A 20,668-nucleotide genomic window follows, 5' to 3' on the forward strand; every position below is an offset into this window, starting at 1 on the left:
TAATGGCAAAAATAATGTTTGGAAATGTAAACTGATATTTCCTTCTGACACACTACAGCAAAACATAGAAATAACTGACTTAAAACCATTTTTTGTTGGTGCAAATGCTAGTGGCCTAAGACTTTTGTGTACGTGTGTGTGTGTGTGTGTGTGTATATATATATATATATATATATATATATATATATATATATATATATATATATATATACACACACACACACACACACACACTGTATATATTCTAAAAAGCATCTGCAAAAGCAACTCTAGTACATAATCACTTTCACTTGCTGGCTATTTCCAACACTCCGTATAAAGAGGAGAGAAGGTACCTTAAGGCCCTCCCGCTGAAGGTCCTCTGATAAGTCATGACAGAGATCTCTGCACAGGGAGTACTGCTCCTCTGCATCACTCATCTCCCCAAACGTCCTAAAAGAAAGAGAGAATAGAAATAACACAAATAAACTGAGGGAAGGTAGAAACAGAATGCTGATTTCAAATTAACAGACATGTCTGGATCTGAAACATGGCTGTGAAGAAAGACTGGAGAATATTTTCAGCAGATTACCTCTCAGTGCTTATGCTTTTTCTTTCTGAGTTCCTGAAACAAAAGACCATTTTTTCCCCATGAAATATTAGAATAAAATCTGTATTCTGAATCTAAACAATTAGTATGCAAAACATGTTGACACTGTAACACTAAAAAAAACACACCTTGCCATACATGTGGAGCCTAAACCCAAAGATATGTGAAGGAAATTATGCCAGGAGCTTCCCGAAAAAAGCAGGGATAGTAGTGCCATCTGCTGGCCCAGCTGGTCACAGTTGACAATACCCAAAGCAGCCAGCATCTTCTCAGTAACCTTGCCAACACCAGACACCTGGAATAAATACACAATAATATTGGGCCACATTAATGAGCTATAAGACTGTTAAAGATAAATGTGTCAGACGGACCTTTCTGACAGGAAGGTCCTTCATAAACTCCATCACAACTTGTCGCTCAGGAGGAATTCGGTACTGGCCATTGGGCTTGTTCTTATCACTGCATACTTTTGCAAGCATCGTGTTTGGGGCAATGCCTATAAGAGAGATCAAACAATGAAAACATATTTTTTTTTTTACATATTGTGTGAAGACATTTAAGTATAAATAACTAAACAAACCATCCAGTCTCTCACCTGCACTGGCTGTAAGAGATGTTTTCTGCTCAATACGGAAACGCATCTCCCTCACAGCCTCTTCTGCACTCGTCCCAAACACCTCAGCTTTCCTATCAGCCCCTGAGAGAGAGGGCGAGGAGCTGGGACTGTCCTCGAACAGCACAGGAGAAAGATCATCTCTCTCTGATTCAGCCGCAGACATGTCTGCATCATTTCCTTTAAAAGAACACAACAAAGAACATTAATCAAGTTACTATAATCACTCATAACAACAACAAACAAACTGACTTTCATTTTCAATGTTTTACAAAGGGAAAACAAGTAAAAAACTTTTAATTCCTTTAATAGATTTTAATCTTTTAGATGTTATGGACCCCCAAATATTATCATCCTTGTGCTATGATATTTTATACAGGGACCCCCATTATCAAATTTAAAAGGCAGCTATATATTTATGGTTAAATGTGAGTCAAACATTATTTGGAAGAGAATACGTTTATAAATCTACACAAACGTTTACTATGGTACTGTAAAATATATTTTATTCATTACTTACTTTATTTAAATACAATATTCGCATCTGATGTATGTGCTGAAGACTGAAAACAAGCTTGCATGATTAATGTATTATTTTTTTTATTAATTTAAATATTATTTTTTTTATAATGTTTTAATTGATTGCAATATTTTTATTTATATGAATATATTATTTTAATATTTATTTATATAACTATATTTTATTTATTTATCTTACATAAGTTATCTCTAAACTAGTGCTAGTGATTAATCGCATCCAAAATAAATGTTTTTGTTTGCATTATATATGTAGGTGTACTGTGTATATTTATAATGCAAATGTAAATACATTCACATGCAGTACATATTTTGAAAATATTTATGTTTATACATTAATTCTGCTCAATACATGAATTAATATACATTAATATACGTTATTATATTTTATATAAATATATTTAATATAGAAACATACCAAAAATGTATACTTTTATATACATACATGTGTTTGTATTTATATATACATAATAAATTTACACAGTATACACACATATTTATGTAAACCAAAACGTTTATTTTGCATGCGATTAATCGTATTTAAACAGCACTACTGTAAACGTTTCCTCAGCTCTGACTCCTCCAGCACTACACAACAGACTACAGTAATGCACCTGTCTTGGCATCGTGGATGTGATATGTTCGCATGGTCTCTGGCCAGTGCTTCCGCTGCTCCAGGTGCTCAGTGATATCCAGATAAGCCTCGTCCAGACTCATAGGCATGAAATGAGGGTCATATTCTGAAAATATCTCCCGTACCTTTGAGACAAAGCCAGGCACTAAAAAACAGTAGCTGTGAATACTGAATAATGTAGGACTAGGATACAACATACCTGGGCACTCACAGCTCTGTATTTGTCAAAGTTAGTTGGCACAATGACAAGATTTGGACAGAGCTTCTTAGCAATGAACCCTGGCATGGCAGCACGGACACCAAACCTCCTGGCGTGGTAATTGGAGGTTGACTGAAAATGAGAACGATTGAAAATGTCAGCATTGTAGATATGTGACAATGCTTTTGATTTATTTCAGATTCTCACCAGCATGCTCATAGATCCCACTGCCATTGGTTGGTCCTTCAGCTCTGGGCAGTCTCTCATTTCTACAGCAGCATAGAACGCATCCATATCTACATGAACTATCACACGGCCCAGCTCTCGACTCCTCTCCAGTTCACACGTCAGCTTGTCCACCTGTGGTATGAAAACTCTTAAATAATAATTCTGCATGAACAGCTGAGAAAAGGAGTCATAGGTTATGTTTCAACTCAGTTTATATTTTGCATGAAGACAATACAGCTTATTTTAGGACCAATTGCATGTGCCATTATTTGCACATTCTCTTTTTTTGCACATTAAAGCACAGTCCCTTCCCCAACTGCCATTACCAAAGTATTTTATTTTGGAGATTGCAATTTAACATTATTTCTACAATTTTGTAAAAACCTTAATGAGGGTTATCTTGCACAGCCACAGACAGATGTGATTTATTTTAAGTAATATAAATATAAATTAACCAAGATGCATTAATATTTTAAAAGCTTTCGATTTAAATAATAGATCTTTTTATTGTCAATACGATAGTAAGAATTAACAATTTTTCACATTACAGTAATAAAAACTGAAATTTGTGTCCACATGGTGGGAAACATTTATGACAATCATTACTGAGTTACTACAGATATACCTCTGCTTGTGCTTGCTTCAGTTGTTCTTTCGTGATTCTTGCTTTTTGCTCCATCATCTTTTCAATGCGTTGATTCACCTGCTGCTCCTTCTTCAGTTCATTCTCATAAAATTTAGATCCCTGTCATTCAAAATAAACAATCGGTCTTGTAAAATCGGTATGTAAGAACACTGTCTTGCACTGTGAATTGCTATCTAGCTATATTTAATTTAAAACTATGTAAACAAAATTGTTTTGTAAGTTAACAATGATTACATGTTTTAAAAATTAGATATAATAATAATAAAAATATAATATATATATTTCACAGTAATATTGAAAAAAATATTTATCATATTTTATCATACATGTCATAATCATACTGTATAATCTATGGCACCTAGAAGATTGAAAACCTCTGATAAAGGCTTTATAATAACATTCATAAAACCTAAATACACAACCTAATCAAGTATGTATAATACTGTGTATCCTAAGTAAATAAATAGCTATGCAAACCTTGGAGGTTTCCAGAATGATCTTGTTAATCTTGTCTCTGTCCAGCCCCTCCATGCCAGCTTTGTTATCATTGAGAGCGATCCTGGAGAGAAGATGAGCTCCAGAGCTGCTGTTCGCAGCACCCTGATGATGAAGACTCTCCATCTTCTGTTTACTTTCACTTCCACCCGATTTACTGTGGCTGGTTTAAGTCATCTTTAGAGATGGAGCCAAATTAAAACCTGTAACCCAATATTATATTAACATAGTTACTTGCTTGTCTCATGGATATATATATATATATATATATATATATATATATATATATATATATATATATATATATATATATATATATATATATATATATAGTTAAAGCCACATCCACAAGGCAAGAATGTACAATGTAGTGATCTAAAAAAAAAAAAAAACTATAACAATATACCGTCGACTCCGTAGTTGAACGTCTTATTCTTGAAGAGAGGAGCATCCGGTATGAACGTCTACATCGCCACCTGCTGTACTGGAATACGAACTTAGTATGAGCAACCATTATTGGGAGTTTCAATGGACTTGAGGAAAATGTAAAAAAAAAAATTTTTTAAGTTGCAATTTAGAGGTAAAATTAAGGTAAGTTAGGTCAAGTTAACTTAATACCAAAATCACAAGCAAATCACTTGATTTGTGAAACACAGAGAAGTTGTCACAAGTCTATATCTTAGTAGCGAATTCTGACAAGAATCATTGTTACATGTTATGACATATGTGTTTTAAATGTTATAAATGTTTAAATCGTATTAGTTGCAATAGCTATATTGCAATGGTTTTATAGTTTTATGTTTCATGAGTTGCTGTAGCAGCCTATGTTTCACTTCAATAATAACAATAATAAAAATAAAGCATAGGTTCCAGTGTGACAATATATATATATATATATATATATATATATATATATATATATATATATATATATATATATATATATATATATATATATATATAATTTGTGGTCGACTTTATGGAACATATACAGTAAAAGAAATCGGATCATAAAAAATGACTTAAAAGAATAACCCATGTTCTTCAGTAGTTCAAGTTGAACTTCAAGTAATTCCTATATAACGTTAAATAAGATTACTTATGTCGCCGTTACAGAGTACACTGTATCGGTGAGAAAACAACTAAATAAGTGATCATGCATTTATGTAAAACATGATTTTAGTTTCGCTTTTGGCTAGTGGCCAATTTCAAAAAATGATCGCTTGGTCTCGCGAGAGTTATGACGTTTATTTTTTTATTATTATTGTGAGTCATTTCCCAAAAATGTTGCTTCCTTGCCTTTAATGGCATTTCGGGAAGAGGACACCATTTTTTGTTTGTTTGGAGTCCACAGTAGCAGCTCTCGCGATATTATGCTACTGCCAACACTTCCTTTACAGACAAAGACGAGGTGGTGGAAGAGGATCGGCGACTGACTAATACATCTCTTACAAATGAGATTTCTGCGTAAAAAGTAGTAAGAACAGTGGTGTGGCATTTCTTTTTGTGTTTTAATTTTATGGCTTGATTTTCTTATTACGTAACTGGACATATAACGCAACATTTGTCGTTAGAGGAACTGGCGTGTTTCCTCAAGAAAGCCAGCTAACGTTAGATGGCAGATTTTAAAGAGAAAGATATGGATTAAAAAAACGACGAAATGATCCGACAGATTTGCGTAGGGCTGGTTTTGACGCTATTAATCAACATAGGTAAGAACACAAAAGGCATGATGCGTGGAGCTGCAGTAATTGTAATATTTAAATTATTACTTTCATATGCATAACTCAGAATACCTGTCTGTTTTATTTCAGAGACACTCTGCTTAAACCCGCCCCAGGATGTCAGGATAGTCCGATCAAATCTTCAGTGGAAGAGGCCTGCAGACGATGATGACAGTGTCCTGTATTCACTGCAGTATAAACCTGGCCAGTAAGCATGCTGTGTTAATTAAAGGGATAGTTCAAGTTTATAGTTCTTCATTTCATCATTTACTCACCCTCATGTTGTTCCAAACCCTGATGATATTCTTCCTGACATTAATTTCTTCTCTACTGTTACTTCGAATGTAGCAACACAGGTGATGAATGGTACAGTGTGACGAGCCATAACGGGACACAGTTAAGATTTCAAATCACTCCTGAGTTTTATGGAGCAGTATTTCGAGTGCGCGCAGAGCAAGGAATCAACGTGTCAGAATGGCAGTATTCTGATTCAGTCAATTGTGCAAATGGTAAGGAGTGCTTTATATGGTTATATATGCCGTCCATTTGAAACTAAAACATTTGTTTATCATCTCTAATATGTAACATAACTTATGCGCACATGCTCACATTCATGTATGTCTTTGTTTATCCTATTTTACAGCTAACTTCTGTGTTCCTCTGTTGAAACTGTCTGTGAAACCTGAAATGGTTTTGGTGACTATGGCGCATATGGACGAGAGCTTAGAAAAAGAAGATGGAGAGCATGTCGAATTTAATTTATCATATTGGAAAGTGAATAACGGAGGATACTTAAAGGTCTCTTGCATCTTTCACACAGTAAAAGTCATATAAATGTATTAATTCTCTATTTCTGTAAGATGACTATTGTAAATCTGACAATACTTTTTAATCCTTCAGCCAGAGTCTGTTATTACAAAAAGCAAGAATGAACCCATTTTTCAACTGGAATCAGGGCAGAAGTACTGTTTCCAGGTTCAGTATTTGCTCTACGAAAAACCCTATGGGAACGTAAGCAACCAAATTTGTGCAATCATCCCGGAAACACGTAAGTCTTATTCACTTATTCCAAACTGCAGCAGTATGATTCACACTGTTTAATGTATAAAACCACCAGAAATTAGTTGAAAATGATTTGCATACTGCAGTAAATTATGAACTGTGCTGGCATGCTTTAGTTTGTTTAACTGATAACTAATAATGACCTCCTGTTCTTTCATTCTTATTTTCCCATGTAGCTGAAACAATAAAAAGCCGGCATTTACTCTTTAGTATATTTGCTTCATTTCTGGTCACGGCCATGTGTGGAGTCTGCATTTTTCTGCTTTTTAAACACCACAAAAAGGCCAAACAGTTGTTACAGCCACTTCGCCTGGAAATTCCTCACCACTATCAGGAGGTAAACATCCATGTTTTAGAATGATCATTTCACTGAGATCAAGTAACCGTTAACATGGCAAATTATAACATTGTGGTACTTTTCTGTGCAAGTTGTCAAATTTGTGCGAGTACTTAAATGGCCGTGCATCAGCAAGAGTCAGATGTGAAGGAAGATTTTATTATTATTATTAAATGATTTATATTTTCTCTCCCTGTGTGTAGTTTTTTAGGTCTGGGGAGTTTCCTCTTCAAGCTTGTCCAAGTGGCAGCAGTCAAAGTTTGCGGTCATATGACATGATCACAGTAATAGAGTGCAGCAATTTGAAGCAGAAAGGCCAAGAAGAGGAACAAGAAACAACCATTTCAACTTAACGGTTGTGCACATTCTTTTGCATATTCTTAGTTTATTTTACATTTTTTGGCAAGTAATATACTTTGCACTTTACTAAAAACAATCAGATCTCTCCTGTTTAAATCTAGATTTTTGTCGAATTCTGGCATTCTTATATGAGCAATAGGGTTTGTGTATATAGAGTAAATTATAACTTGGAGTAGTTTTTTTTTCTTCATTTATTTCAGCTATTTGTGTTCGATTAGATGGCAGTGTTCGACATTTCTAGATCTATTAACACTAAATATGAAAATCCTTGTTTGTTGCACCAGTTTTAGGACCATGTAATCACTATCTACATCTAATCTGGATAAGTATCTAGGATGGGGAAAGCAAGGGTTTAGCTCAAGTAGATAATGAAATTCCTTCCCAAAAACCATTTAAATATGGTTAAATATCCGGAAATAGCAAATGACTGTTAATAATTTAATTTGCTTGTCTTTGTTTGGCATTATATTGGCCACTCCATTCTATCTTCTGCTATTCCTTCTGTTAGAACACAAGTGCTCAGTTTTTAGTATTAAGTATTGAATTGCCTTAATATTATTTAAAATTCCTTCTTAATAGCAGTATTGGTCTTGTCTTCCCCATTTCTTATATATTTCTGAATGTCCTTTTTTGTGAAACTTATTTGGTTGCCATCATTTCAAAAATGTAACATAGCATAGCATTTAATGTAACACATACAGTTATCTATGCTGATGAATTCTTTATGGAGGAAAGGAGGATCTTTGAAGAGTGACATCTTAAAAAGTATGCTGTGTCGGAGCTTGTTTTAATTACATGTTCATTTGTGTTGCTTTTGATAAAATGTTCAGTCTATTTGTAACTTTGTTGTAGAAAAACTATGAAAGCCTTAATTTTGTCATAGTGGCCATTTGACAATCAATACCAAGTTAGTTGTTGTGGTCAATATTTTCTACACTGTAAAATAATAGTGGGGTTGAATGTATGTGGTTTGTTAAATTACTTTCATATAATGTAATTAGGAAAATAATTTGTAGATTTAAAACTACTGCTAATTGAGAAAAATCACTCGCTGTGCTTTCAGACATTTGTCTTTGCTCAACTGTGAAATCCCTGAAGAATGAAAACGTTTGCTTTTCTTGGTTTCTTGCTCAAGACATTTTGTGAAAGTTTCATAATGGAGAAAAAAAGGTGATAGAAATAAAAAAATAAATAAAAAGAAACAAAACTGTTTCCTTTTCTTTATTTAGATAAGGGTATAAAGTATTTATTCTAATTCTTTATATATATATTTTTTTTTTTGCCACAAGATGGCACAATCCTACTTGACGTACCAAATGGTGTTGCTTTCATCTTCCCTTCATAAACCCTTCTTGTTTTTGAGAAAACCTAATCCAATATTGCAGCATTGCACACCTGATGAAAAGACTCATTTGTTTATTCCTAAAAGCTGGGAGTGAAAACCCATTTTAGTCTGAACTGTGAACTGTTGCACCCTGTTTTCTTCAAAGAACACCCTGTCATTGCATGAGGCTGAACCAAAGAATGTGCCAGTGGCATAGAGTGTGTTGGATGGCTTTAGAGATGACAAGCAACAGGCTTAAACCCCTTAACTGTTCCTCCTGAAGCCTTTGTCCCAATATCTCCATCAAAGGAATGTTATTAAAAAGCCTCCATGCAGACCCACAGTGAGGAACGAAACGGCAGACAGGTGTTTGTGTCCTGAGAAAGACAGACACGTTTGTCTAAGAGGTTGTTCTTTTCATGGACTAATATCCCTTCTGAAAAAGCACCTTAAGCCAGCATTAGAAGTTTTGCTGTTCTTGGATGGTTTATCTTGTTTGGTCTAACTTGGCTGCTATGATAGCCAAGCTGCTGTTTAGCTGGATGGTATTGTGAGACAATTATTGGTCGAGACTGAAAGGAATATATTGAGTCAACTTTTGTCTTTTACTATTTGCAAAGTGAGTCAACAAACATACAGCACATAAGCAGCTGTAACAGAAATTCCCTGCTAGCCATTATAGTCTACGCTGAGACAGAAGGAGATCTAGAAAAAGAGATGTGAGAGTGTCAGCAATATCCAGCTAAAACCAGATCTTTCTACCTCAGCGGTTGAGATGCCCAGGACATTATCTTCCTGTATGCAAGAAAAATAGATTCAATTCATTAGCATTTCATATGCAGTCAAGTAAGAAATAAAGTAAACCAAGTAAATTTCTATCACAATGGCCAGTTGATCTCCCAGCCTGATCATCACAGAACCAGTCAGGAAGACCAGCTACAATGGGCAAACCAGTTTAGGCTATTCTAAGCTGTGTAGCTGTTGTCTGTTTTTCTTTAGCTATGTCTGGAGTTCTTTTATGCTAATGGGATCAAAAGCTGTGCAGAACAACTCTGATATAGTTAGTTAACTTTGGACTGTGGGTTTTATAAAAACACATTCTTGTGTGCAAAGGTCCATCTCTCAAGAAATTATTCAAACCATGGAAAGAAGATTTGTTATCAGTGTTATCATCATCATCATCATCATCATCAGTATTTAAAACAGTTGAGTACATTTATTTGTTTCAGGATTCTTTGATGAATAGAAAGATCCGATTAACATTTATCTGAAATAAGAAGCTTTTGTAACATTATACACTTTACATTCAAAAGCATGGAGTCATATATCCCAGACAGCAACATAGTGTTGGCCCAGATCTAGCCCATGTGAAATCCATGTGGGCCAACACATTCAATTATAGAAATTAATATTTTTATTTACCAAGGATGCTTTAAATCAATAAAAGGTAATGTTAAGATAAATTACGACTTTTCATCAAAGAAATCTGAAAAATTCTACTCAACTGTTTTCAACATAATGATGATGATGATGATAATAATAATAATAATAATAAATGTTTTTTAGCAGCAAAACAGAATATTAGAATGATTTCTGAAGGATCATGTGAGTAATGATGCTAAAAGTTTAGCTTTGAAATCACAGGAATAAATTACATTAAAATATATTCAAACAGAAAACAGTTATTTTAAACAAATGTTTTTTTTTTTTCTCTATTAATCAAATGATAATTTAAAAAAGGAAAAATGTTTCCACATAATTATTAAGCAGCAAAACTTAAAAAAAAATAAAAAAAAATGAAGAAATGTTTCTTGAGCAGCAAATTACTATATTAGAGTATGATTTCTGAAGGATCATGTTACCCTGAAGGCTGGAGTAATGTTTGCTGAAAATTCAGCTTGGCTATAACATTAATATATTACATTTCATAATATTTTTTGATCAAATAAATGCAAAAAAAATTTAATCTTACACATGTGCATGCATGTCTTTAGCCGAAAAAGTCTATAGCCAAAGTGCAACCCATGGTTAAATATTTGAGAATCAAAACATATTCTTAAGCTGCAAACCACATTGAAACTATATCTATTTATGACAAGCTTAGATAAATTTGTTATCAGAATGGACTTTCAAACTGACATGAACAAGATGATGGCAACCAGTGATTTATGTAGAGTAAATAATCTTTAAAATGTAAGCCTTTAAACAAATCAAGTTTGAGTGCTTTCATTACAGATTCTGATGATGGTTTTAACAATTTTACAATTAGTATTTTGAGAGCTCAGCGCTTTTTCTGGAAGTTCGCCACTTTAGCAAGCTCTTAGAGAGATGTTTTTTTTTTAGACAAGAATGGATTGGAAGTTTGGTAAAGAATCTTGTGCCAGGAAAAAAAAATATCAGGACATCTGAGGCTTTCAAAATCACTTAGTTCACTGGTATATTTTGCTTGCAGATAAACCTGCAGATAATTCCACACAATATTAAATGACAGTTTGAAAGAAATGCTACACTTTAGGCTATATGTTAAAGTCATAATATACTTGCATTCTGTTTTAAAAACATTTGCTAAGTTTTATTTCAAGGACTACAACAGTTGTTTGATTTGTCAGGAATGTAAATGGACATCCTTGTGGTAGTTGTATTAATTATTTTCTAATTAGGTAATTAGTCTGTGTAATATATGTTGTTAAACAAAACATGGAAATTTTTTTTAGATATTATTTTACTCTAAAACTGAAAAGCCACAGGAAATTCACAAAAGAACGCAGAGTAAATGCTAAATGTCTTTTAGGACTACAAAATGTACATCTCTGAAGTCAATACTTAAATTTCTTCCAGATCAAAAACAAATAATATAAATGGTAAAATAATTGTATATATTCTGTTCTAATATGTATTTTTTCTTCATAAGATCCACATTTTGCACATTGGTCTAAAAAGGCATATGGCATTGACAGTTGCTTATGAGAAGCAAAGAAAGAAAGAAGAAGAAGAAAAACATAAAGCATGTGTATAGAATAAAATATGTCAAATACATATTTTCCACAATTCTATTGTCTACATCATCTAACACATGAACATCTGATGTTACAGTAAAGTCTGCTCTCTTTTGTCCCTACAGGGGAGAGGAAAGGAATGGCTGACCTTCAGAAAGACCACGCTCTCCAACTGAGCGTTTAATAATGTATCATTTACTACAGCGCGCGCGCGCACGTGTGTCTGTGTAGCATAAACATTGTGTTCTATGGTTTCATTTTAATCTAGCTGAAATGCTTACGGATGAAACATAACATAACATAATAACATGATGTTATCTGACACATGATGAAAAGAGTAAGTTAGCAATTTGATACAATCACATCTATGTTTTCCTTTTTTTAAAGCGTACTCAGATATGCTATTTTTACGTTCTATGAAATGTAACATAAACGCCTCACCTTATCTATTTACAATTACTTCACTTATCTAAAGTGTGTAATGTGTATTTCGACTTCTTCGAGTAAACATGCTGTTGGTGTGAGATTTCCACGGAGGGTGTCGCTGTGTCTCACGTGAATGTGAGGCAAGCACCAGGTGCGCGCGGAGTACCTGTTTTCATCCAACAGCCAAACTTTGAATCCGTTGGTCACATGAGCACACATTAAAGTAGTTACGCGGGTTAGCTAGCTGTGTTTACACTTTGAGGCGTGTATTTTCAAGTTAATGAATTGCCGTTTCAAAGAGAAATTGGTGTGTAATCTTACTCAAGGTACACGCGCTTTTAAGCGCAACTTTTTGACCTCCCACTCGTGCTGTGACGTGCCTAGCAGCGGCTAGTAATAAATGAAAGGCGCAATTTGAAGCGTCCAGTTGTTCTGCTGCTTCAGCAGACGCGCCTTATATCTGTCACATGCGGCGGAGCACATTCAGACTGGACGGGAGGTATTTTAGATTTACTTTCTGTCACTTTTTGCTTTTTGTTATTAGAAAAAAGTAATGTAGCTTATTTTAGCCATAAAGAGTTGTTAAAACCAGTGTTGTCAGTGTTTTGGGAGCGCGCAGTAACGTAACAGTTGACGTTTGGCGTTGCAGTGCTTCTTCCATTGATCGCTCTGGACTGAAGCAGCAAACCACTGGAATACATAATCAGAGATTCAACTTCACAAAATGAGCGGCGGTAAGAGGTAAGACCCCCAAAACCTGCTCCTGTATTTATCGGCTCTGTGATCAGGATTATAGTTCAGTTAAGAAGTATCATCCAGTTCATAGAATAGCATCTGCAAACGCCCTGCAACATCAATTCACATTAAATATAAACTTTCACAAATATAAACATGCTGAGTCTTCAGACATGGGACAAAACATAGTATTCCGCAACTAACAGTAGCCTAGTTAACAAACCTACTTTTTGTCAGCCTTGCCAGATAGGATATTTATGAAAACTTTTATAAAATTCGATAATATCGAAGTCATCCTGGTCCTCTTTCCACATTTCACGTTGTGAGTTCAACAACATCACAGGCTCTGCTGAATTCTTTTTTGTTGCTGTTGTAATTTTACGTAGGCTAATTGATGATAAAGTAATTGATGAGTCATGATTTCTGCCATAGCATGTTGTGTCAACTCCATCATAAAAGACATACTGTTGGATTACTGTCATTTTTAGTTATAAGCAGCTAGAAATACCATATGCAAAACATGGCTAATTTATCAGCACCTTTAGACAGTTCAGAATAGAAGCTAAGAATCCATTTCATGTCAGTATTTATATTCACATGCAATATATTCTGCACCCAAGTGCCTCTCATGTTTTGTAGGAGATTCACTCAAACCAATTTGTTAATTTTTGAACTTAACATATATTTTTTATTTCACCTTTTTAGCCTGTTATGTCCCAGTACTCAATAAATCAGTGATACAAAATCTAAATTTAGTTAAATTTAAAGAAGAATGATTCCCTTATAATTAAGATATTCTAATTAAATGGTTGAAAATTGTTATGTTTTGCTGGTATTGTTTAGTGTGGATGTAGTTTATTATGCTTGTTTGTCATACTTTATATGCTTAAACAACAGTTCACCCAACTATTTGCAAGAAACCGTGAACACATCTGATGCGAAGCAGCACTGTTGGTGCTTGCTGTGTCAATGTCTGTTCTATAGGTGGCAATGAAGATTGGGGGAGGAAGATGGATATTTTAGGGAAGTAATAGTCAGTCTTTTTATCCTTTAACAAACTGGATAAATCGAGAGGCCTCCAAGACAATTGTTTTCCTTAGAATTTGTACGTTCTGTACAAATGAGACTACTATAAACAAGATTGTTTTGTCTGTGGTTATCATACGGGTTATGAATTTTGACATTGCCCATAAAGCTGATATTGTTGATGGTTGCTGTTAACAGCACTAACTTAGCTGTGTGTAAAGTCTAGGTATTAGAAACATGGTCATGAACTTATGTTGAACTTATTCACTGAACTATTAACCAGGCATCTAGTATCATATCATGTCACAGATAACCAAACATCTCTGTTTGTGTTGCACCTGTGGTATGTAGTTATTGCTTAACAACATGTATAAGTGTAAAAACGCTGCAGGCCTCAGTAATATGGCTTATTAAACGGTGCTTAGTTGCTTAACTTTTAACTTTCATAAAAGTTAAATAGCCTCTTGGATGACACAAATCTTGACGTGCTGTAGAGCATCACTTTGCCAGATATCCAAAATAGGCTCAATGGAAAAGCGTGTCTACCTAAATTTTTAGCAAGAATCCAAAATGTCCATCCAATTCACAGAAGTTTCCAGTGGAAATTAACAGTGCATGATTTAATAGTGATTTAATATCATTATTGCATGATTTAATAGTGCTGAATGAATACATCTTACGTTTGAATCATAAACAGCTCCATGTGTGTGGCTTTTCAGACATATTCAACTTGCTCAGTAGCTCACGCAGTACAACATTTGTATGCTGAGTGCTCAGGCACAAATCCAGTGAAAATGGCCTGGTTTATTCAGCAAATGTACTTTTATCGAATAGGCTTAAAATAGGGTTTACTGCAGGTGGTACTTTATTTTCAAATGTGATTTTTTTTTTAGCACCACTCTGCGGTCATTTAGATTCCAAACTTCTGCGATACATATAACAACCAATGTAATAACCCGTTGCCAGATTCATGTTCATATTTCGGATAAAACTGAACTTTTAGTGCCACTCACTGGACATTTCACTTTAAAAATGTTACTTTGAACATGTTATGAAATGTGCAAGAAGCAATGTAATATAATTTTGTTAAAATGTCACCACAGGCACATTTGTTCAATGAGACTGGGTTCCAGAATTGAGTATTTAAACTTGGCTTCTTTTCAGCATGCCTGATTGCATCTAGCTGAGATATTCAGTGACACCGGGCGCTCAGGGAGCTCTGCGCTCTTATCAGAGAAACAAGCTCGATCCTTCCTGTTTGTGTTTATGTCTTGGTTTTTATTTATGGTTTTGTAAAAATGTAATGAGCCCATTGAGGAAATCATTATCTAAAAGTGTGTTCTCTGGGCATTAATTGTTTTTAATGGATTATAGAAGTGAAAAGCACTCTATTATTGAACCTCTAAAGAAGATTGTTATCTGAACAAATTACATTATATCCATTTACTGCACACTTTTAGTCACACCTCTGTTCCTGAAAGAGAATGTCTGTGTCTGAATTGTTTCGGTCTGGTCTTTGGACTTCTTTCTAAAGTGACAAAGAGCAGTCGCACCTTGCTTGGAGCAATACTCTTTATCCCTTGTGGGCAAGTGGCTACATGCTCCCCCAGATGCAAATGTTCACTACATACTGTATAGTTTACAGCATAGCTTTTATATGGAGAGTGTGTTGAAGTCTTAGTGAATAATATAAGATGTGTGAACTTCCATGTATTAATGGACATGGAAGCACTGTGTTCTAACAACATACTTTTTGGAAACGTAATGGCCAGAGAAAAAATGATAGAAAATCTAAATGTTAGCTCTGTTAGCTGTTGTTGGTTCAAGTAAGAAAATTATTTGCCTCAAATTATTGAAATTACATAATATAACTTTATTTCTTAAAAAACACACACATTAGGAATGACATACCACCTCTACTCTTATTATTGAAAAATGGCAAACAGGAAATGAGTTAATTTCAGCCCTGTTATGGATCTTTATCCTCCACATTCCAGACATCCAGTACATTGAAAACATTTGTTTGAGTGTTTCCTGCTGTATGTCTTTGGTCCACTATTTTATTTTATTTTATTTTTCATAGCCTTTTACATTCAGTACACTCTGTAAATATATATATATATATATATATATATATATATATATATATATATATATATATAAATGATGTAAAGGTAAAAAAATTAAGGTACAGATATAGATCTACAGGTGAAAAAATTGTATATAAGAATGATGATAAGTTTCAGCATGTCTATACATTTTTGTCCTCCTTATTTCAAACATTTAAAATATTTAAATATTTGTCTTAATTCCAGAATATTATTTTTTTTAACTATATAATTTTCTGGAATGTAAGTCAATTTGTTATTATCTGAATCATTGTTTTCAGGTAGAGTTAGATTTGAAAGCGACTTTACCGGGATTTTACATTATTTCTTAATGTAATAATAAACCAATAATAATAAACCAACAATGACATTTTGACCTGGTGTGACTGCAGTCAGGTTTGTGAGAACTACTTTTCAGGTAAATATGGTAAGCATTGTTTGTTTGTAAAGTTTCTAGGTTATAGGTCAAGTTTCATTATTGATCTAATGCCTCAAGGGCATATAATGCGCCATAATCGCTTGAGTATAATAGACCAGCTGCAGAAATCCGATTGTAATAAATAGTGTTTGAGACCATACTCAGTGTTTATTCCACCCACATATAACGTGTTGTATTAGCAGTAGTATCGCTCATTAGTTGATCTGAAATCTTTGTGAGGCAGCACGGCTCACACCTCCTGGACATCAGACTCAATTAGCGTCTTACTAGGCTGCCCAGCCTGTCCCATCCCCCAGAGACCGGATTACCCCCCCAATGCCTACCTGACCGCTCCTGCGTCCCCTCAAGGGCAGCACTCCGAACAGGACCGTGTCCCATAAGTTACACCGCACATCTACTAACCAGGACTGGATCCAGAACTAAAGACTCACCCCTTGTTAGCGTTACCTGCTAACCTGGGAACATGGCTAGCACTAGCAGAAACACACTGCAAGTGAACGAGCCTCGCCGCTATGGCTCCACGTTGTCTTTAGAAGAGAAATGTGAGCAGTCTTTTTTCCTCTTTTACTATTACAGGATGGAGGATGAGGCCGTGCTGGACAGAGGGGCCTCGTTACTCAAACACTTATGTGATCAGGAAGAAGTTGAAGGTAAGTACCTCATTTTTAGTCGATGGTCAATTTTTGATTTGGAATGTGTAATATTTTAAAGTTTGTAGCCTAATAAACGTTTCTTATTGTGAAGTGATTTGGGTTTTGCTTTGATACAGTTAGATTCGAGCGGTACGTTTAGTGTGTTTACTTTAGAGTGATGAAAATGTAGGGCACAAACACCTGGTGACTTTGTGTTTGTGTTTAACTTCTTTCCGGTCCAAAAATAGACTGTAATGAGTGTTAGTGTGTGTTGTTGATCAGAATGCCATTTAAGAGCGCGTCTAGGAAAGTACTTTAAAGTACTTTTTAGTTTTTTTTAATTTCTGAATTTGTGAATCTAATTCAGACGGATATCAGAATAAGCTGTTGAAGCTTTTACAAAACTAAAGAAAAAATAAAACTAGACACTCGATAAAATAAGTGAATTAATTATCAAGGATATGTTTAATGATTTATTCTAACATAATAGCTACCTCAGTATGATCTATTAATGTGAACTTATTCGAGGCTTAATAAAAAAGCTCAGTGATTAATAGGTCTTCAACAGGTGTCTGAGCTATACAGCAGATATCTTTAGCTTTTAAATGATTGCAGGGAGGAGTGATTGACCTGGGTTTCATCTTCTTTCCTTCTTCAATTTGCATGACTTTAAGTGTTCCTTATCCTTTCAGCCCTGATTGAACACTGTTCTTCCCTTTCCTGCTGTCAGAGTGTGGCAGAGGCTGTGTTCACAATGAATAATAGCTTAGCTAACTGAATACTACACAGTATAAACTCTATACAGCCTGTTATTCTTTAAAACAGGAAGGAAATCAGTATTATGCAACGATAAACCTTTAAAAAAGTAGCATGTTACGAAGTAGTATGTGTCCAGTTAAGATCTTGGGAAAAAATTGCATATTAATGTAAGTTTGTGCAAAACAAACAAGCATGCAAAAAAACTTAATTCATCACAGTGGTCAAGGTCTATTCGTTTAAAATTGTAGTCAGTCATCTGTGCATACGGAATATTTGCATACTATGAGTAGTATACATACCATGTATTGCAGAGATAGCAAGACTAGTCAGAATTATTTAAATGGGATTACTGTCACTGCTACTTAATAGCCATATGTAAATTGAATTTTAGTTTTTGCCATTGAAAGATTGCCAAATTTAGGAAGGTATGGTTAAAAGTCCAGTTTATATTTATAATAATGAAAAAGAAAATTACGCTTCACAATCATTTAAAAAATTTGGTGCTGGTAAGAGTTTTTTATTTTTTTTTGAAAGAAGTCTCTTATGCTCACAAGGGAGGATCAAACATACGGTAAAACAAAAATATTGTAAAATATTGTTACAATGTAAACAAACTGTTTTCTATCATAGAATATCTTAAAATGTAATTTCTTCCTGTGACACAAAGCTGAATTGTCAGTCCAATCTTCGGTGCCACATGATCCTTCAGAAATCAGATCCACAGATCCTAATATGCTTATTTGCTGCTCATATTATTATTATCAATGATGGTGCTTAATATTCTTTTTCTGTGATGAATAGAAAGTTCAAATGAACAGCATTTATTGAAAATCAAAATCTTTTGTAACGTTACAAATGTCTTTACTGTTAATTTGTTCAGTTTAATGCGTCTTTTTTGAATGAAAGTATTCATTTCATATATATAAAAAACACACACTTTTGAATGGTAGTAGATTGAAAAGAACATTAGTCTTAAAAATCCAAAAAATAACATTGGCCTGCCCTCAAAGTAAACTATAACAGAGCAACATGTGCTAGACAAAGAGCCCATATGTGGCAGTTCATTTAGAGCTTTATTAGCAGCTAGATTAGCATGCACAGTGGTGTGTTGCTATTTTCTGTCCTTGTACCCTCCATCTCAACAGCTCTGTTACTGCGGTAACACAAGTTGCTCTGATGTTGAAGCCCATAGGGCCCAGCTAGATTCAGGGTATACGCTTTATTCAGTGACGAATTGCGTGCCACTCCAATTCAGGCCTCTTTCTATGGTCTCATAGAAAAGGGTCCCTCCGAAAGAACAGGAAGCTTGGCACAAAGCTGGCTCGACAATCTGTGGTCCCTCCCTCCCTCTTACCTCTCCCTTTCCTTCTCTTAGTCCTTGCTCATACTCCCTTTTCCTTATTTTGCTCTCGCCCATCCCTGCATTGGTGGGATCCTTATTCATAAACAGTTCTTAATGATCTTTCTGGACCATTTATTTAAAATTAAAAACAAGCAAATAAAACGGCAAAATGTCAACAGTTTGCAATAAGTTTCTCGAAAGTTTGCAGAAAAGATACTGGATGTGCCCTGCAGTGGACCGATTTGATTGGTTCTTAACTTTAGACAAACAGGCAGATAATTAAGTCACTTCCTCAACTTACAGATTTATATCCATACGTCTTTTTTTCCCAAATCAATGTTTGCACAAGTAACATCTAGTATGGGTAAGGCTTTTTTGTAACTACATTTTTATTTTGGTCAAAATAAATAAAAAGTAATTCATATTATGAATTGTAACAAAGTATGACCTGTTGTAGATGTTGAAATGTAAAGTGCATATAATGAAGTTCTAATAAAATAAGATAAAGAGATGAAAAGATGAGATAACACTCAATGCAAGCAAACACAAGTCACCTTTGTAAAGAAAACTTGGACAGCATTCAAATGCAGTGATCTTTCACTGTCAGCGAAAGCAAAAAGAGACAGCAGGGCTGTGAATCCAGTTTCAATACACTGCGTAATTTATAAGAATGGATGTTGTGTCTAATGACTTTGTACAAAATAAATAGATTATTGTGTTAAGGTTTAGGATAATCATCTGGTCAGACACCGAACCTTAGGGGTGGAAGCACGTCTTTTAGTTTAAAGTACTGGAGACAGTTTCAAAAGGTTTTAGAAGGGTTCATGGAAGATTGTCTCTGTTTAAGACGAAACACATTAATACGATCATAAAAACAGGAGTAAAGTCATACAGTATATTATCAATTTAATAAAATCAAACACATAGATCAACTTTTTTTTTTGAAGAAATCTCCACATAAAAAAAATCCAGCTCTTGGTTTTCAACCCAGTACATCCTGAATCTGTTTTGCATAAAATATGTTAATTTACATGCAACGTATTGGAAAGTAAGTAATTTAAGAAATAGAAATTAGACATATAAAATAAAGACAATATAAAAGCAATACAGAATGTTCTTGCATGAACTAATTCGGCTCATCTATAGTCATCTGGATATCTTTCCATTTAAGACCTGTTGCTACTGTTTCCAATGGCTTTATCTGTCGACTAATGGTGAGGATTGTCCTGCGTTTAACCTCGTCACACTTGGTTATGTTGTGAGGCTCATGATGAATCACTCTGGTGGTCTGTTAGTCTCTCTGATGGTGTGAATCATGATCACTATGTGATCTGTGTGCTCTGTAACCCTATCAGTGCTTTTCATGAAAATCCTATGAATTATTAAAATATAGTGCCTCAAATGAGATTTCTTTTTGGCTTCATGATAAATTGCTTTACTTTAAAGGCAGGTGTTGG

At 34.4% G+C, this 20,668-nt stretch overlaps 3 protein-coding genes across 11 annotated transcripts in view; 2 read left to right on the plus strand and 1 right to left on the minus strand.

Annotated features, from left to right (window-relative positions):
- Positions 1–5,870, minus strand: part of polk (polymerase (DNA directed) kappa) — a 12,107-nt gene extending 6,237 nt beyond the window's left edge. Inside the window, exons 1-12 of the mRNA XM_052555488.1 lie at positions 5,738–5,870; positions 4,348–4,425; positions 3,924–4,144; positions 3,426–3,545; positions 2,780–2,932; positions 2,573–2,704; positions 2,354–2,498; positions 1,185–1,382; positions 961–1,085; positions 718–884; positions 572–604; positions 336–432 (exon numbers count right to left, since the gene is read on the minus strand). Of these exons, the coding sequence (XP_052411448.1) occupies positions 336–432; positions 572–604; positions 718–884; positions 961–1,085; positions 1,185–1,382; positions 2,354–2,498; positions 2,573–2,704; positions 2,780–2,932; positions 3,426–3,545; positions 3,924–4,067 (1,314 nt within the window). The 5' untranslated portion in view covers positions 4,068–4,144; positions 4,348–4,425; positions 5,738–5,870. The remainder of the gene's footprint in view (positions 1–335; positions 433–571; positions 605–717; positions 885–960; positions 1,086–1,184; positions 1,383–2,353; positions 2,499–2,572; positions 2,705–2,779; positions 2,933–3,425; positions 3,546–3,923; positions 4,145–4,347; positions 4,426–5,737) is intronic.
- Positions 5,274–8,638, plus strand: ifngr2 (interferon gamma receptor 2). 4 transcript variants are annotated; one of them, XM_052555491.1, is made up of 8 exons: positions 5,274–5,418; positions 5,516–5,653; positions 5,756–5,873; positions 6,014–6,174; positions 6,309–6,463; positions 6,566–6,713; positions 6,904–7,064; positions 7,268–8,638. In XM_052555491.1, the coding sequence occupies exons 2-8, from the start codon at positions 5,602–5,604 to the stop codon at positions 7,415–7,417; spliced, it is 945 nt and encodes a 314-aa protein (XP_052411451.1). In that variant the 5' UTR covers positions 5,274–5,418; positions 5,516–5,601; the 3' UTR covers positions 7,418–8,638. The 4 variants fall into 4 exon arrangements, with proteins under 4 accessions (XP_052411451.1, XP_052411452.1, XP_052411453.1 ...); XM_052555492.1 differs by having other exon boundaries at positions 5,284–5,430; XM_052555493.1 differs by having other exon boundaries at positions 5,310–5,415.
- A 3,674-nt stretch (positions 8,639–12,312) lies between these two features.
- Positions 12,313–20,668, plus strand: part of slc4a4a (solute carrier family 4 member 4a) — a 54,053-nt gene continuing 45,697 nt past the window's right edge. For 2 of the 6 annotated variants that reach the window (XM_052555500.1, XM_052555498.1), the window contains exons 1-3: positions 12,313–12,669; positions 12,820–12,911; positions 17,055–17,128. In XM_052555500.1, the coding sequence (XP_052411460.1) occupies positions 12,895–12,911; positions 17,055–17,128 (91 nt within the window). In that variant the 5' untranslated portion in view covers positions 12,313–12,669; positions 12,820–12,894. Of the gene's footprint in view, positions 12,670–12,819; positions 12,912–16,926; positions 17,129–20,668 lie in introns of those variants that run through there. The other 4 variants (XM_052555497.1, XM_052555496.1, XM_052555499.1 and 1 more) reach the window with 3 other exon arrangements.

This window comes from Carassius gibelio, chromosome B5 (genome assembly GCF_023724105.1).
Source record: "Carassius gibelio isolate Cgi1373 ecotype wild population from Czech Republic chromosome B5, carGib1.2-hapl.c, whole genome shotgun sequence".
NCBI classification, from domain to species: domain Eukaryota; kingdom Metazoa; phylum Chordata; class Actinopteri; order Cypriniformes; family Cyprinidae; genus Carassius; species Carassius gibelio.